At 43.6% G+C, this 18,953-nt stretch overlaps 1 protein-coding gene across 5 annotated transcripts in view; it reads left to right on the top strand.

Moving 5' to 3' along the window:
- SNX9 (sorting nexin 9) overlaps positions 1-18,953 on the top strand; it is a 75,756-nt gene that overhangs the window by 20,457 nt on the left and 36,346 nt on the right. For 3 of the 5 annotated variants that reach the window (XM_032407573.1, XM_032407576.1, XM_032407575.1), the window contains 4 exons: positions 578-652; positions 1,896-2,021; positions 16,848-17,016; positions 18,795-18,945. In XM_032407573.1, coding sequence (XP_032263464.1) covers positions 578-652; positions 1,896-2,021; positions 16,848-17,016; positions 18,795-18,945 — 521 coding nt within the window. The remainder of the gene's footprint in view (positions 1-577; positions 653-1,895; positions 2,022-16,847; positions 17,017-18,794; positions 18,946-18,953) is intronic. The other 2 variants (XM_032407574.1, XM_032407577.1) reach the window with 1 other exon arrangement.

The following is an 18,953-nucleotide window of genomic DNA, read 5'->3' as shown; positions in this document are numbered from 1 at the left end:
CTTGAGGCTGGACTCTGAACTCACTCTATATTATTTCCACCTCACCTCATTCTGTTGGCCACAGAGGTCACAAAGGACAACACAGATTCCAGAAATGAGGGTGTCATTCTACTTCTTGACAGTCGGGGCTGCATTTTTGTCATCTGCCCCCACCCAGTGAATAGAGAGGAATTACACATGGATGACACTCTAGCCTATTGAATGGGCTACTTCTCAGTCTTTGATCACTTGTTTGATTTTTCTTGTTTTTAGATGATACCATTTTCCAGAGTAAAGAGAAGCCTTAAGAATTTATAACTTTGAGGGCACCTGGGTGGCTTAGTAGTCCGTTAAGCATCCGACTCTTGGTTTTGGCTCAGGTCATGATCTCAGTGTTGTGTGCTTACCCTCACTCGCTTGCGCTCCCTCTCATATAAACCTTTTAAAAAAATTTATAACTTTGAACAGTGTTAGCTCTGTGGGAATAAAGAGCTTAACATTAATTATTTTTTCATGTATAACAAAGCAAAATTTCTGTAGGAAATTCCAACTATGATGTCATATTTTTTTCTTTTCTCTCTTTTTTAAACTTTATTAGGATGTTGGTGGAGGATGGCTGGAAGGAAGAAACAGCAAAGGAGAACGGGGGCTTGTTCCCACAGACTATGTTGAAGTAAGAACTTATTGTCATATAGTAATTAAACCTGGTCTTTGTCAGACATCTTTTTATGAATTATGGAAAGTAGCAACTTTATTTTTAATAAAAAAAATTTCCATTGTAAAAGTAATACCTGCTAATTATATAAAACGTGAAAAATACATTGAAGTAGAACTAAGAAAAAATGTTACCTATAGACCCAAGCTCCAAAGAGTGACTCCAGATATTTAAATTAAGTTCCTTCTTGGGAGAGCAACTTTTAATTTTTCTGGATGAATGTCCCTGTTTTTCCTTTGTTTATATTGTGTAATCGCTGTTGCCTGTAGTACCGTTTATATTACGAGTTCATTCACAAAGTTTAAAAAGATTTTTTTTTAAGTAGCTCTCTTTGCTCTGTGCTGGTTTAGGACCTGTCCCTCAGCCCGCACTCCCATTCCCATAAACAGAGGGTCTTGGATGAGCTCCTGGGAGCTACTAACCTGGTTTAAGCTCTGTGCCCATAGATGGCAAGGATAGTGTTCCAGCCCCTGGAAGGAGCCTCCCACCTGGGACACACTCAGCTGACAAACCCCCCTCTGAGCCAACCTCCTGGCGCCCCCTGCTGGTTGTCTGTAGGTCACTCAAACTTGAGTTCTGGGTACTTGGGTCAGCTTGCCTCTCCCCCCTCCGGTGACCAACTGAAACCAAGGTTGTCTGGTGCCCTGTGAGTAAAACGGAAGTGAGATCAAGAACAAGGGCCTCTGGTTCCCCTCCAGCAGAGAGGAATGATGCCCCGGGGGGATGTTTACCTGGGTGCTGTCTCTCTCCCTGTTGTTCCTGATGGAGAGTTGGGGTGGGGAGTTTTGAACCCTCTGGAGAATCCGATGAATCTGTGGCTCTTCTTCTCAGAAATCTGTGCACGTGCATGCACCCCAGGCTCGCCTGTGCAGTTCCAGAGGGCTCACAGGCCCCTGGACTCAGCCCACCTGTCTTAATGTTTGTGTCATGCTTTACCTCTGTGCACTGTGCAGGCAGGATCCTAAAAATGGACAAGAAGGAGAACAATCTGAGGATTTAAGTTGGTGCTGGCATTGATTGCATTTTCTAGAACTCTGCATACTTCTAGAAAGGAATAGTTAATATAGATGTTCAAAGGCTACCCTACCTTTTAAGAATATAAACCTCTTTTCCATAATAGATGACAATTTTTGCTTGCCTTTAGGGACTCTGTGAACTACCCCTAATCTATGAAAAAACTGTGGTTCTTTCTAATATTCAGATTTTGCCCAACGATGGAAAAGACCCATTTTCTTGTGGAAATTCAGTGGCTGACCAGGCCTTCCTCGATTCCCTCTCAGCAAGTACAGCTCAGGCCAATTCGTCAGCTGCTAACAGTAACAACCAGGTGAGTCTTCCGTCATCTGGCTGGACTGAGAGAGCAACGCATCTGTGACGGCTCATAATGCGTTCTAGCGGTTGCCGTTCCCTGAAAGCACAAACAAAGTAGCTGTTAGATGTCTGTGTGGCATTTCTGTTGGGCATTAACAAAAACTTGCCTGTTAGACCGGCTGAAGACTGTTTTTAAAGTTGATTATAAGAGAGAATGCAGGGTGTTCATTGAGAGTTGCTTCTAGAAGTCTGGCATGATACAAACACAGATCCTTTAAGGTGCAAATATTCTCCCAAGTGGGGGAGGAAAGGCAGGGTCCAACGCTGAGGCGATGAGTGTCAGAGCTCCAGCTGGAACGGGAAATGATTTCTCTGACCTTGGCGTGTTTCTTACACTCTCATCTTGCAGATGCAGTGCAGGTGAAAAGTGGCCGCAAATCCAGCGCTCAGCACTCACCACTGCTATTGTATTGCCTCTAGGAAACTTAAAGCCGTGGGACAAGTTGAGAAAAATACACTGAAATTCGACATTAATTTTAATGAAAGTTTGACCAGTTTAGGTGACTCTGCCTAGTTCAGTTATCGTTAGATGATTACCTTGGGTGAGCGGCAACAAGAAAAGTCAGAAGATGGAGATCAAAATGTTACCGCTTCCTACATCCTTAGAAACAAATGGGCTTTAGGGCATGTTATTTCTTGATATTCTTTAACTACATAGAAGGTTTTCAATTATGTGAAGCGTCATAGTCCTATCACTTAGTAATTATTTGCTTACAGAATGTTTATATCTTAACCTTCCAAGATAATTTATCCAAGTGCTATTACCATATGTTAACTGCAGATTTTATACGTTTTGATTTATTTATTTTTTAAAGATTTTATTTATTTGAGAGAGAGAGTGAACAGGGGAGGAGCAGAAGGAGAGGGAGAAGCAGACTCCCCGCTGAACAGGGAGTCCCGACTCGGGGGCCCAATCCCAGTATCCCAAAATCATGAACTGAGCTGAAGTCAGACGCCTAACCAGCTGAGCCACCCAGGCACCCTGATTTTATACATTTTTAAATAGCTTTTGGTGGACATCCTGAATTACAAATTAGTCTGGCCCAATATTTAAAATTCAGAGGCAAAGTGGTCACCGTAGTTGAGCATCTTCCTGCATTTTGTTACTCTAGAATACCTGAGAACATTGGTCAGTTAAAGATTACTCAGGATAAAACATGAAGAAACAGTGGTCAAGCCTCCCTTGAAGTTGTACCAGGGATTCTCAGCATGAGTGCTGTGGATACTGGGCCTGAGCTCCGCGGTGTGCGGTCTAGCAGCACCCCTGGCCTCTGCTCTCTGCGGGCCAGTAACATCTAGTTGCCCTCAGGTGTAACCATCAAAATTATCTGCACATGGTGCCAGATGTCCCCTGGGGGCAAAGCCAACTCAGCTGAGTTTACCGAGTTAAACAAAAACATCCATGAAATGGGTTTGCATCGAGTAAAAGACAACATTTTAGTAAAAGGGAATGATGCTGAGATGATTTAGAATAAGCAAAGGAAACAAAAGATGGAAAAATATTCATCCTATTTTAATTCAAGGACCTACTTCAGCCGCTGTCTCAGGATGGACTAAAGCACTCTGACCGCAAATTCACCATCAGGCTCAAGTCTTACTCTGTTACGAAGTAGCTTCCTCGGTATTTAAATGTAGCAGTACGAACTGAGTAGCATAAGTCGAAATAAAACCAACTTTTTGAAGGTGGATTTTACTAATCCATTCTAACATTAAATCTAACCAGATCCTTTGAAAGCAAAGAAAAAGTGAACTGAAACTAGAAGTAACAAAATATAGAAAGCATGACCATAATTAATTAACTGAGCATTTGGATTTAATTTAAATAAAAAAAAAATTCTTTTTTGAGAGAGAGAGAGTAGGTAGGGAGGGACAGAGGGGGAGGGAGAGAGAGAATCCTGAGCAGGCTCCACGCCGAGCCTGGAGCCCGACGCGGGGCTCTGTCCCACAGCCCTGAGATCACGACATGAGCCAAAATCAAGAGTCAGACGCCCAACCAACTGAGCCACCCAGGCGCCCCCTTCTCAAGTAAAAACTTCTATGCTTTCAGTTATCTGGAATAGAAGAAGAATTTAAATAGACCAAAATGGTGGTGCTTTTATAAATACCATGAAAAATGTCATGAATAAGAAACCAGGCAGCCATTTTTAATTGGTAGCTTTTAAAACTTTTGCTGTCAGGTTTACTCATTCTTTCATTCTCTGAATGTCAATAGGAAAAAACTATTTTTGTTCCAGGGTTATGCCCGTTGGGATTTTCTCATTACTCTGGCAGTGTGTGCTCTCCCAGGGGACAGTTTTATTTGGAGGAGCCAGCCGTGCCCTCTCCCCGGTCAGGCAATGCAGGGCGCACCTCCCCTTTCCACCCTGCACACCACTCCAGATCAGTCTGTGTTTGCTCTCCTCAGCGCCAGTTATTTTAAATCTGGCTTTCTTCCCACACAGGCAAGGTGCAAATAGCCAATAAACATAGGAAAATACTCATTTTTAGAGTCTATTAAAGGGTCAGAGAATTAAAATGTTTTAATACCAACTGTGAGGAAAGGCATGTTCAGACAGGCATGTTCTGATGCAAAGCTGGAGGAAGGATAAATTGATGAAGCATCTGGAAGGCAGTTTGATAACATGCATTACCATTTAAAATGCATGCACTCTCTGATGCAGCAGTTTACTTGCAGAGCTGCCCTTGGAACACAGCCATGTGGGCAGAAGCTTCGCCGCGCATGGTTCCGGCAGCAGGAGGCTGGGACACATGCGTTGGGCAGGAGGGGCCTGGCCATGCAGACCCCAGGGCAGCCCCACAGGGGGAAGCATGCTTCCTGTGGGAGCAGGAATGTAGATTTAGACGCACCGATGTGGACGTGTGATTGTTTTCAAAGGCGTATCAGTACGGGTAATGGTACCTTTCCCAGGCTCAAATACACACACACCACAGATGCAAATTGTGTAGAATATTTATCAAAGGATAACCCAGAAATGAATCGAATTCTCATTGTTTTCTTACTCAAATACAGATTTTTAAGTTGCATGAGGACCGCTATTGCAGTACCTTTAGAAAAGAAGAATCATTTTTTAGTGGTTCACCTTAGTTTCACTATTAGTTCTCTATCTGGGATTTTACAGCTTCAAGGGCGATTCATTTGGGCGGCAGAGCCACCAGCCTCGTTCAGAGACCTGTGGACAGTTGCCCTCGTCTTGATTTGCACCCAGTTATCAGGGTTTAAATTATACCATTGCCCCTTGTCTGAAAAACTGCTCACAGTAGATCTTTACGAATCTCCTATATGGCTGCCTCTGTGGACTGCACATTACTTAAAGGTTCTATGAACCTAGATGTTTCATCTGAAGGATTTAGAGATTTCTTTTTCTATCTTCGTTAAATACTGGCAAGAACCACCTACCTGGGATAAACTGCTTCTCTGTTTCTCACGCCGCATCCCAGTTCCCTGGGAGTCTCTGGTTTCCTGCTTCCCGCTTCCTCACCCCCTGCCACCTGCTCTGGCTGCCCCACCCCCGGGGGCGGGACGGGGGTGTGGGCCGCACCTGAGCCTGGCGGTCAGACCCGGGGTGACAGACCGGCTCCACTGTATGAGCTTCCGGAGTTGGAGGACAAGAGCCCTTAGAGGAAGTTACACACGGGAGACATTTCCTAAATACTCTTCCTTCTCGTCTCCCCTCTCCCCTTCTCCGAGGGATGTTCTCCATGCCTTACCCTGGTTCATTCCAGCCTCTCTTCCTCTCCTCCAGCCACGGACATGTCTCTCCAATCTTGAGTTTTCTCTTCGGTTTACTCCATTTCCAGCTTCTTGTTGACCGTCTCTATCTGCCTCTCCGTTCTGTCCCTCAAGATGCATCGTGAGCAGATCACTCAGCATTTCCCCACAAAACTGGTTTCTCTTTCTCACTTTCCTGTATCTTTTCTCGGGAATGTTCTTACTGCCCTCCTTTCATTCCTCTGTGAGACCCTCGCCAAGCCGGTTCCTGACGGGCATGGCCTGTGCCCTCAGATGTGAAAGGGCAGGAAAACCCTCGCTTCTCATCCCAGGACTCTCGCTTCTGTGCCCCCACTTCCTCATCTGGACACTCCCGTAGAATGGCAGGAACGCGCAAATGGAGAGACGGGCTCAGGTGTTCAGAGCAGTGCTTGGTCCTCCGCAGGGACCTCGTGGTTGTTCGTTTTAGTAGCTCACATACACTGCCTCTAAAATAAGACGGTGAGTATGTCAGTTCTGTGCTCGAGCAACTCTCGGGGCTCCCCCATTGCCTCCTGAAGCGCGAGACCAGTTCTGCATGTCGAGAGAGCCGTGTGTGGAGCCGGGGGTCACCGTCCTGTCAGTAATCATGCAGACCTGGGACAGCACACAGTAGGGACAGTGTGTGAGAAACTCAGCTGCACTTGAGGTGCGACTAGATACTTCTCCGGCCTCAGTTGTGTTTCTCTGATCCCCTAGCATGGCCCCGTCCTTACTTTATTCTTCCTTGTGTATTGGGCTCCGGGCCAGACGGGCTCTTCTCCAGATACGCCCCGTGCCAGTCCCCCTTCTCTTTGTCTCTTTTGCGCTCTCCTCCAAGAATGATAGAATAACTCCTCCTGTCTTTCAAGTCTGCCCAGCCCCCAAGGTTCAGCTCAAATACCGCACCCCTTATGAAGCCTTGTTTGGTCTTTCCTTCTCTCGATTCCCTTAGTGCTATTTGTGACTCTTATCACAAATTTATTTGTAAACTTGCAAACTTGGTGAGAAGCAGAGATTTTGTCTTATTTTTTTTCTATTCCCATAACCTATAAGAGGCCTCGCACCATAATAGAATGTTCTGCACATGTTGGAATGATTTTTTTGTTGTTGTTCTTCCATAAATACAGCAAAAGGTATTTTACAGTGGAAAGTGTTATGAGGTTTACTGATTTCAACCTGAATTCTGTCAAGGGAGGTTGTGTTGTTCTCAACATTGGCTGTAGGACTAGGAGCCATCATAACACCTCATTCTACCATCTGCTGATTCAGAAATAGTTCATTCCCTTATAGGAAATCCACTGGGATTGTTAATTACTTTTTAACCATTTAGATATCAAACAAATGCTCAAAGTTAAGTGGGTATTTAGGGAAATAACATCTTTTTATTCAGAGCTTTTCAGTGTAATGGTATTTGTTATGAAGGATTTTTAATTGGTTAAGGGATAAAGAAGGCAATAGTAATTTTATGTTGGAACTACATTTTACTTTCTCATTTCTCAAAAAAAAAAAAAAGTCCATTTTTAGGCCATCCTAAGGCCATTTTGTAATTCATTTAAAAATAAATCAGAAGAATGCTTCACACAGGTATTAGGTTTGCTTATTATTTCATTATCTCAAGTAAGATCTGTAATGCCATAGACTTCTCACCATTGTTTATTGAGATTTTCTCTTTACAAAACCCTATTGGAAAGGTTCTCTCCGTCTCCCCACCCCCATATGAATCCCTTTTAATGGACTACAGGGCTTTGTAAAGAAGGTTGTAGACATCTGTTTAAAGGATTTGCTGACATTTTCTCCAGAACTGCATCAGGCTAGCAATACTAACTTTCCATGCTTTTTTTGATCACAGATCCTTGCTTTGTATAAGACAGCTTTATGCATCTAGGGAACCTTTCCAAAAGTATATGCCGTGAAGTTCATTGTTGAGGGTGGTTTGTCATTGTTGTTTGTTTTCGTCTAACAGGAAACAAATGACAAAAGGGAAGGATTTGTTTTGTTTTTTACCTGAACACTGTTTTGATGAAGGGCCAGTGAGCGTTGTTATAACACAGCCCATCATCAGAAGTGTCTGTAAGCCCATCTCTCATGGACTTTTATTAGATCCATCTGGAAACTACTTGTAGCATCATTCTGTTTGGGACATACAGTGACCTATTTTAAGACTTTGCACTAACAAAATAAGTCAACTCTCTAAACTAATACAAATATTTCCTGCTTCTTAAGATAAGTTAATAAAATAAGTTTTCATTTTCTGTATTTAAAAAAATAAATAACTGGAGTTGACATCTGTGGGTTTAGAATGTGAATTAACAAAGGGTTTGTTAAACCAGTTAAGCTTTTTGGGTCATTTCCAATCAGTACAAACAGCTTTAATTGGTTCTTGTGATCTAGCCTCATTTTTTTAAAGAATGTAGAAGTTTTATATTCTGACCAGTGGTTTTGTGACGTTAGTAGAGGTTCATCTGAATTAAATGAATTACAAATAGATAATGTCCTTTGAGCAAAAGATCTATAAGGAACAAAACAGGAAATTTTACAAATTCTTCTACATTCTGAGTAGAAATGGCTGGGCTCTCTACATAAGAAAATTTTATACCCTCTGTAGGCTCTTCTGAGAAAAAGAGTTAAGTCTTTGTCAGAAACTGTTGAAATGTGCTTGGGCATCACAGTATTCGCTTTCTGCCCCTACTTCCTAACACAGCTGGCATGTGGTCATCATATGTCTGATGAAGGAGAGATGTCACATAAAGACTTTGGTGCCTCAGTCCTACAGATGAGTTGTCAAAACAAAAGAAGAAGAAAAACATAAATAGCCTCAGACTTCACAGAGCAAGCAACTTTCTTTTCATTCCTGTTGCAAATCCCTGGACAAAGTCTTGCCCTGGAAGGAAGGAATTTTGTAACTAGAAACTTCCATCTGTGCTTCCAAGCAGGGAACCATTCATGAGGGTGTAGTGGAATGAGAGGCCATGGCAGGTAAGCCAACTGACAACAGACAGAACGTGTGAGCGTGGGATGGAGGCACAGCAAGAACTCCGCTGTGTGGTGACAAGGGGAACCTTCAGTTGCTTCCACGGCCTCTCCCCCTAGGTAACAGTGTAAAGGGTAGTGAGCCCGTGATTCGGGACTCCTCTTACCTGGCAGACTTATCAGGCCAAGTGGTCCGCATTGACCTGTATTGATTGGAGCGTCTCCTCTAAGGAACCAGGTGGGCAGCCAGGGCCATGACCACCCATCCGTTTCTTTTGAGCCGTCGTATGTCCTTTGTACTCGCATTTGCTGGTTTGGTAGAAAGCCAGATAGAAAGCAATCTTAATGAAATACATGTTACCTTTTTCATTAATTCTCAGACCTCAGTAACCCTCAACGTCCAGCCTAGTGTAGGAGGACGCACAGAGAAACAGTGGCATCATTACCCTTCTCTGCATCTTGTCCCGGTAGCTCCTGTGTGGCTACTCTTGTGATATGTGCAGTGAAAGTTGTCCTTCTCAGACCGTGTCTTGTGTGCTTACCGGGAGGCCAGTGAATGAGTCAGATCTCACCACTGTTATCCAAAGTAGGAGTGTGCTTCTTACTGGTCCAGGTTCCCCGAAGATGTCCTATAAGAAGCAAAATACAGCAAAATATAACAAAACCAGAACCTATCATTTTTGTGGACTAGTGTTTTTATTTTCTTTAAAAACTATTTTTAAGAAGAACCCTTTATTATTATTGAAGCAGTACATATACACTGTAGAACATTAGAAAATTCAGGCTAGCCGACAGAAAAGCATCACATCCCCACCATGCACTACTGTTTACACCTTGGCACATTCCTTATTTTCCCTGCTGAACGTGGTTATCCACATGTATACCCATATGAGACACGTACAGGACATACTCTGTAACCTTTTAAAAGTTGACATTTTCAGTAAATTTTCATCTTATGTAATATCCAGACCAACTTTAATTTTCCCAGCAGACCCCAGAATGTCTTTTACAGCTTGTTTAAGAACTGCCGTTCAGTGTAGGGCCAAGGTGTTAGGTGTGGTTATGTCCACTATGTCCTTCACATGTCTCCTTTCTTTCCAGCACAGCCCCTACTTTTTTATTCTTAGCTGGTTTTCCTGTATAATTCCTGTCTTTTGGATTTGTCAGATGGTTCCTTTGGTATTGTCCAAGTTGTTCCTCTATCCTCTGTACTTCTTATAAATTGGAAGCTGTACCTAAGATCTCAAAGGATTCAAAGTGAACATTCTGGGCAAGAATATACCATAGGGATATTGTATATTCATGCTGCAGCACATCAGAATCAGCCCACCGTTACTGATCAGAATGACCTCGGGTCAGGTTAATGGCAGTCTTCTGTTTCCACCGTCTGGTTATGTTCTCTCCTTGTGACCAGAAGGTAATCTGTCTGGTGTTAATTCAGTGCTATAACCATTCACCTAATAGTTTGCCACCAGTTGATATCTTTGCCTGAATCAATAAAGCAATTTCTTCCACATTTACTGAGGTGGCTTTCTTCTGTAAAATAGCACTTTTCCGTTATCAGTTGGAGCTGGTTAGCTACCTTGGGAAACAGTTTCTACTGGAATTCGGTATAGATGTCCAGTTCTTTCCCTTTCACTGCCAGATTGCCAGGTAAGAAGTTGCTTTAATAGCTCCTCAAGTAGTGACAAATGAGTTTTCCTATTTTTTTGGTATTGTTGTGGACCCAAGGGTTTGCACTGATCCCGTGTGTTCCCACTGGTGTGGGTTTTTCTTTTTTATGCTTAAAATTATCACCCACTGGAAGCCCATCAAAATGTTTCCTCTGTCTCATCAATATCTAGAAGCTTTCTTGCTCTTAAATATTCTTGCTAATTCTGTTGTCTGTGTCATTACTGGGTCAGCTTTGATTGATTGGTTTTTCCTTGTTATGGCTCATATTTTTTGCTACTTTTCATGCCTGGTGATTTTTTATTGGAAGCCAGACCTTGTGATTTTTACCTTGTTATATGCTGGGTATTTTTGTTTTCCCATAAATATCTTGGGGTCTTGTTCTGGCATGAAGTTAGGTTACTTAGAAACAGTGTAACGCTTTCACATTATTTTTAAGCTTTTTCAAGTGGGACCAGAGCAACCTTTAGTCTCGGGGTATTTTTGCTTCTCTGCTGAGGCAAAACCCTTTTTGGCAGTGTACCTGATGCCCTGTGCTCAGGAGGTTTTTTCTTCTGGCTGGTGAGGGTACTTAATCCTTTCATGTGGTACACTCACTAGTACTAGGCCAAGACCTGGGGTACCCCTGTGCAGCTCTGTAGAGGGCTCTCCGTGCAACTCTCTGCCCTGGGCTCCCCCTTCTATCTCCTCAATTCACAGGGACCACTGGTCTTTTTGTGGGTTCCTCATCCTGATCCGTGGCCTGGAAAGTCTCTCTAGGCGGGATCAGGTCCTTTATTGCCTGGTGTCCAATGATTGGGAAACGGTTTCATGTATTTTGTCGGTTCTTTTTTTAATAGTTTTAGTTTTAAGTGGAAAACTGGATCATGTTGATAGCCTACTTCGTATATTAATTGATTTCCAAAGTCAAGTTTATCTACATCTATAAAATGGAGATAATACCACCAACTTAACAAGAGAGTTGTACCTGAAAAGTGCATCCTCATGACACCATGTGAGCGTTCTAGTAATGACTTCCCTACTGGAGAGCTGCGGAGCTGGGACTCAAAGCCTGGGAACGGGGCTCCACAGCTCTCCTCCTGACACCAGTTCCAGTTTGGCCTTGAGTAGCTTCATGGGAGTGTATCCGTTACCTGTTGTCACGAGGACGCTGCATACCGAGCCAGGGAGAGCCTCCAGAGCACGCACCAGAGGCCTTTGCTCGTGCGGGCACGGCCTGGCTGGCTCTTTCTGCCCTCACCTGGGCCCGCTGGGTGTCACTGTGACACTGTGCCTCCTCCTCGTCAGCCAGGTGGCTTTGCTCATATTACGTGCCCGGTGGCTTTGAAAACACTGGTTCAACATCTTAACATTCTGAAAAGCTTGGCTTTGTGTTTCCTCTGGAGTTTCTTTCCTTGGCTGTGTGACTTGCATGATATTTGTTCCATTCCCTCTGTGCTGCTTAGGATTATTTTTGGCGCTTCAGTGACACCGTGATGTGACTGACAGCAGCAGTCTCCAGAATGCGCACTGACCATAACCCACTCCTCCGCAGTCGGGGCTTTGCTTTTGCATGTGAAATGTTTGTGAACGGACAGCATGCTAGAATTTTCTGGTGCACTTAGCCCTGCCACGAATTTGCTGTCTCTGGTTAAAAGCTTTGGTATGCTCTTTTTTTCTTCACTTACTGAGCACCCTTTTTGTTTTAAGGTGGATATTTTGGCTCAGATTGGTTGTATTGAAAGTCTCAGCCAGTCACCACCTTCTTCATCTTCTCCTTCTCCTTCTCCTACCATAAATAAGGTAAAGCTCAAACTTGAATGCAAGAGGAAATAAACATTTAAAGCCCCTCAAAGTAGCCCTTTTCCGCAAGTGAGGTGATTGTTTCAGGTGAAGTATCTTCCAGAAGGCCTTCTTGGGGTGTGGAGACATGGGGTGGAATCGGTAGGAATTGGCAGGGCAGCTGGGATTTGCGCCTGGGAGAGCTTGTCACCGAGACTTGTTTGGGGATCTCTTCCATGGGCAGTGAGAGCTAATGAAGGGTTCTTAGTCACGTGGTTGACAGAGTCAGGAGCTGTTTGGTACCATAAAGGGCAGGCAAGGAAGAAGTTGAAGACCTTACAGAAGGAGAGAGGAAGGAAAGCCAGAAGAAAGGAAGAGAAGAGGCTGCTCTGGGTTTGAAGCCTTGGCTTAGGAGCAGAATGGGTTGTTTGGCCAAATGCCTGCGGTTGGGGGCACAAGGGTTACTGGGATTGAGGGCAAAGGGGTCAGAGGCCACAGGGTGATTAAACCAGGTCATCCTAGCAGGTTGTTACAGGAGGGGTTGGGCTTCGAAGGATCTGGCATCTAGCACCCAGAAAATGTTTGTGCCAAGCGCCCCAAGAAGGGATATTGGGGGTTGAAAACACAGGTCAGAGGCCAATGCATGGCAAGGTGGGTTCAGAGAAAAAAGGAGACAGACTGTGTGAGCTGGCTTCTAGTTGTTGGTATTAGAGGAGGGGCCCTGGAAGTCAGTAAAGGCCATCTGAGAGCGAGAGAGAGTGGTCAGTGATCGAAGCTGGAGAGGTGTCCAGTGGGCCAAGCTTTGAAAGGTTTATCAGCAAGAGTCACCTTGAAACAAGATAGAGGGAATGTCCCAGGAAAAACAACAGAGAAGGAAGCAAATAATTACTAGATTTGCCTACAAGGATTTCATAACCTTAGGTAGGAGCTGAGATCATATAGGTAACCAAATATATAGCAATTACTATAAGCAATTTATAAACAAAGTAGTTTTATTTATTTTTACCCTAATTAATTTTTTTTGTAAAGTTCATTTATTTTTAAATTTAAGTATGCTTTGCATGAAGTGTTATTTTCGTTTCAGATACAATGATTCAGTAATTCTGTATATTTCTTAGTGTTCATCTTGATAAGTATACTCTGAATCCCCTTCACGTAGCTCACCAATCCCCCCACCTCCCCTCTGGCAACCACCAGTTTGTTCTTAAGAGTCTTTTTTTGTTTGTCTCTTTTTTCCCCTTTGTTCATTGTTTGTTTGTTTGTTTTTCTTAAATTCTGTATATGTGTGAAATCGTATGGTATTTGTCTTTCTCTGACTTATTTCACTAAGTATTATGCTGAGGTCCATCCATGTTGTTCAGATGGCAAAATCATTCTTTTTTATGGCTGAGTAAAATCCCCTCTGTGTGTGTGTGTGGTCTTTATCCATTCATCTATGGATGGCCACGTGGGCTATTGTAAATAATGCCGCAGTAAACATAGGGGTGCATGTATCTTTTCAAATTAGTGTTTTCGTTTAAATGCAGTAGTTTTCAAAAGAACTTTTTTTTTTTTTTAAGGATACTTGCTCTGAATAGTTCACATCTGATTGTTTCCTCGATGTCGGTGAAACTCTTTCTTTGCTAACATTATAGTCTTAATGTCGCAGCAGTGTTGACCTTCAGTCTTCCTATCCTACTTTATAACCCTCTGTTCCTTTTCAGTTTCCTTCATGTAACTTGCACCAGCCTTTCTGAATCTGAGGCCGACTGCCTCGTTTCGAATTCTAAGCCTGAAATTCCCGGCCAGAATTTCAGCCTGGCTGCCGGACCAGAACCCGTGCCCTTGACTGAGCTGCCCTCAGCCTGTCATTTCTCGGGGCCGGGGGGCTCAGTCAGGACTTGATGGACACACTAGACAAATGAATGTCTGTACTTACTGTCCTCTTACTGTCCAAAATTTCTGTACTTCTTGAAGTTCTCATTCTGAAAATAAAAACCTCATAGAGTTTGGAGGGCACAGAGTATATATTGCTGAGTATAACTCCCCTCCTCAAAGAAAACCAGGGAGGAAGGGCTTCTCTTAAGTCAAGTGTGCTTGTCAGGCCCTCAGCATGACTGCCTTCATTTACAGTATCCGCTGGAGTGCCTTGCAGGTATCACCGTGTAAGCTGTATATTCGAGAAGTTCATAGGCATCTGGATGAAATGTCCTTCTGCTGTTAATATTTGACTTAAATGAAATAGGATTCCAGCTCAAGAACATACGAGTTTTACTTCTAATTTCAAACAGAAGAAATCATCCCACAGAAAGCAATGATCCTTCAAAATCACTAGTAACTTCACTCTTTTTCTTGAAGGTGTAAGAGATGTTTGAATGGAATCATACTTCACATGTAAAAAATACACTCTGGTTCTGGTGTGTGACAGGCAGTTATCCCCACATCTGTCAAAAAAGGCCAACCGTGATAGTATTCTAGAGCATTAGGTATTTTAGACAGTTTGAGTAACTTTCTTGCAAATTCCCCCTTTTTTTGTTCCTTTTTTTTTTTTTTAACACAAGTGTTTTTTTTTTAATGTGAGAAAGAAGACTCAAAGGGGAAAATTTGCTATTCCATGTTCTTAGATAAACAGATTCAATATTGAAATTGTTTTTTTTTTTTAAAGACACTGTTTGTTTTCCCTGAATTTATCTGTAAGTTTAAGGTGATACAAGTAAAAATCAACACATTTTTCAAAATTTCACATTCTGATGCAAAAGTTTAGATTGTTTTACTTTTTTTTTTTTTTTTAATTTTTTAATTTTTTTTATTTAACAGAGCACAAGCAGGGGGAGAGGCAGGGAGAGGGAGAAGCAGGATCCCTCCCAGCAGAGAGCCCAACATGGGACTCGATCCCAGGACCCTCATGACCTGAGCCAAAGGCAGACATTTAACCAACTGAGCCACCCAGGCACCCCTAGATTGTTTTACTTCTAAAATATCAAGCTGATGCTAAAGTTGATGTGTAAAAATAAACCAATAAAAGATTTATGCTAAAGTATTAATGCTGTTCTATCTAGTGGGCTCACAAGTCACTTGGTACTTGTACAAATGGATTCCTAGGAAAAAGAGTCCAGAAATAGGCCCAGGTCCAGCATACGAGTAAGGTGACATTTCAATTCAGTAGGGGAAAGATGGATTTTTCAGTAAATGGTATTAGGCCAACAGACTGACTACAAGAAAAATTAAGTCAGATTCCCACATTATTTCCCCCACCAAAGTAAATTCCAGGCAAATCAAAGATTTAAAATTTTAAAATCAAGGAAATAAAACCCCCCAAAACTGTGGTTGCCTCAAGTGGACAGGGCAGGGTGAGAAGTGGGCTGCAGGTTCTCTCACTGTAATAGTCCTTGAAACCGGGTGCCATGTATTGTTTTCTCCAAAGTTTTATTTACGCTATTAATAATTGAACTGTAAAATTACTTAAAGGAATAATGGGAAAAAATATTTTAAAAATTAATTTTGGAGCATGGCAGAACTCATTGGCAAGTCGGTGGGAGCGTAGGAATGGAACTGTCAAATGGAACTGTACAATCTCTTTGGAAAGCAGTTTGACAGAATCTGTCAGCTGAGAAAGCCCATTCTCCTTAGCCCACCAGTTTCTCTTCTGGGGATTGCACGTGCTTGTATTGGACACGTGGGGAAGGATGTACAAGGAGGTGCACTGCAGCATTATTTACAGTAGCAAAACACTGACAGCACGACACGTGAGCATCGGCATATGCTGGTGAAGCTGTGGGAGTTAAATTTGGTGGAACAAGCCACGGGGAAGAGCCACGTCACCCGTCTGTGCTGATGGACCACAGAGAACGCATCAGGCCGCGAAGTGAAAAAAAAAAAAACACAAGTGCAGAGCACAAAGGTTTAGAAACAAAAAGGACCTCTGTGCGCGGGATGTTCGATGAAGTATATGGAAGGAATTCATTGGTGGTAGTTGTCTGAAGAGAATGACTGGCAACCTGGTAGCAGGCATATCCTTTTATTCTGTTTGTGTGTTTCTTTTTTTTTTTTCTTTACTGGGAAGGTATGACTTTTCCATATAAAAATTAAAACCTAGTCAAAAATATAGTGGATTTGCTTTAAAACAGTTAAAGCAAATAAAACAGGTCCTCGTCAGCATGGATAATCTCAAAAACATGATTTAAGTGAAAACAAGACAGCTTGCAGAGAGACACATCCCATGTAATGTTGTGTAGGTCAGTTTTAAGAACCTAAAGCTGTTACTTAGGACCGTGTATGTATGCAGTGGAGGTATGGAAACATCCTCAGGAATGGATACAGTTCAGGGAAGTACTTGCGGGGGGGGGGGGGCAGAGAAGAAAGAGCGAGTACGACAGCCATGTGTCATAGTCCCTTTGTTACTGGTTGTCAAGTTCCAAGGAAGCAGGGCAAAAGATTAACATAAAAAAAAAATGTACGAGGTTGATGCTGCTCTTTGTGCTTTCCTTATCTATTTATTTAAATGCAAAATTATTATTTAAATTTAAAATTGTTTTAAACTTATGTCTGTTTTTTGCAGCACCCCTAGTATATTCTATTGTTAAGTGATTCCTACTGAATTGAGTAGTGCTTTTGAGAAGTCACAAATGGTCTTTCTCCCTTTTTTTTTTTTTTTTTTTTAACCTCTGACAGCAGGTCAGCAGTGGCAATGACCCCTGGTCAGCCTGGAGTGCTTCCAAATCTGGAAACTGGGACAGCACGGATGGCTGGGGGGCCAAGTCAGAGGGGACCACGGCCCAAAGAAACACCTCCAATAACTGGGACACCGCCTTTGGTCACCCCCAGGCCTACCAAGGACCAGGTGAGGAGGGGGCTCTGCCAGTGCCCGGGCCCCCCCTGAAAGTGACTGGGGGGGGCATCCGAGTTAAAAATAGAATTTAATCAGGGGCGCCTGGGTGGCTCCGTTGGTTAAGTGTCTGCCTTCGGCTCAGGTCGTGATCCTGGGGTCCTGGGATCGAGCCCCGTATCGGGCTCCCTGCTCAGCGGGAAGCCTGCTTCTCCCTCTCGCTCTGTCTCTCCCCTCCGCTTGTTCTCTCTCAAATAATAAAGAAATAAAGTCTTTAAAAAAAAAAAAAAGATATTTTAAAAATAGAATTTAATCAAAGGAGCACTGTCAGGTGCTCTTGTCACTAATAGCAAACCTAGATTTCTGGACCCAAATGTGGGTAGTCGTTAATTATAATCTCTAGTCCCAGCTCCACGATCCATATCGGAGTCGCTTGCAGGGGCCAGGCTCACAAGGCAGGAGAGCAGAGCGGCCCCGTGGCTGTGGGAGATGGAAGAGGACGCAGTCCTGTCGCCAACGGATTGATACCATTGCAGGAGACCCAGCTCACAGTCCTGGTCCTCCACGGTGCCGGGGACTGGCCATCTCCGTTTTTATATCCTCTTCCCACTCTAAAATCTTAGCAGCTGACACACATTTGTTTTAAAACCTTGGGCCCAAAAAGTGTGTGTACAGATCAAGTATGATTTATCACCTGCTGGTTTATGACGTCTGACCTAATGGTTTTTCCTTTTCCTTAACTACCTGTTTTAATGGAAATACAGAGGCAAAAGAGGAATTTGTAGACTGGGAAACAATTCAGGAATTAAGAAAAAGGGTATTTATGTCTGTTCTGAGATTAAATAAAAAGATAGAGATCCGCCCCTCATTTTTTTATGACCCGTGGATGAGCACATCCCGTGGAGGATCGAATGTGCTAGTGGCCGGGGACTTGTGCGCAGGAGACATGAAGGGCGCAGGCTCCCGCTCGTAGCAGGAGTCACGGGCCAGTGGAAGGGCTGCGACCCCACAGCTGACCCCAGTTCTGTACCAATTCGGCCCAGATCCTTCCAGTACCTTCTGTTCTTTTTCGTTTTCATTTTGGCCTTTGTCTCTCGGCTTCTCTTGGTGGTACCCTAGGGCCAAGATCCCAGGGCATTTTTCTGTCTAATGGTAAAAGGACACGTGAGGCCATCAGGGTGGGAGACAGAGGCCCAGACAGCGGGAGGAGGAAGTGGGGGTGGGGGGAAGCCTGCAGCAGCGAATGTACCCAACAGAGACCACTGTTCAAATGGGAGGCTGCGGGCGCTGTTAACGCCCCCTTGTCTCATTTCTTCTCTTCTCCTCCCTCCTCCCCTCTCCTTGTCCTTCCCTCACCTGTATTATCCTTGGTGTTAAAGAATTCCTTTTCAAAGATCTATTATCTGCCTTCCATCCTTCCTCCCCAATATTCGTGACTGAAAGGGTATTTGATCTGCTTATTTCCAAGTGTATAAAGTGAGAGTTACCTGTGTGCCGGCCTGGCTTGTGTACCCTCCACGGAGCTGCTCCTAGTCTGCACTTCCCTGAAGTTCCTCACACTGACAGCCTCATTATTTCTAACTTGTCTTTTGCACTAAAAGGCAGAATCCAGGGTTGGAGCCCTTGCACGGACTAGAGCACCCTCACTCCGCGTCTGCCTTATATTCCTGTGCTACAGCTTCTCTCCTTTTTTTTTAATTGGCTAACGCAGTCAGTAGTCACTATCAGAAAATGAGGTCGTTCCATTTTTATTTTGTTTTTCTTCACCGGTGATCTTCTGTGCCCACCCCTAGCCACCGGTGATGATGATGAGTGGGACGAAGACTGGGACGACCCCAAGTCCGCCGCTCCCTACTTCAAGGATTCAGAGTCAACAGAAGCAGGGGGTGCTCAGCGGGGCAACAGCCGAGCTGGCTCCTCATCCATGAAGCTGCCACTCAACAAGTAGGTTT

This window comes from Phoca vitulina, unplaced genomic scaffold (genome assembly GCF_004348235.1).
Source record: "Phoca vitulina isolate PV1807 unplaced genomic scaffold, GSC_HSeal_1.0 scaffold9, whole genome shotgun sequence".
NCBI classification, from domain to species: domain Eukaryota; kingdom Metazoa; phylum Chordata; class Mammalia; order Carnivora; family Phocidae; genus Phoca; species Phoca vitulina.
This window is presented reverse-complemented; position numbering and strand designations above follow the sequence as displayed.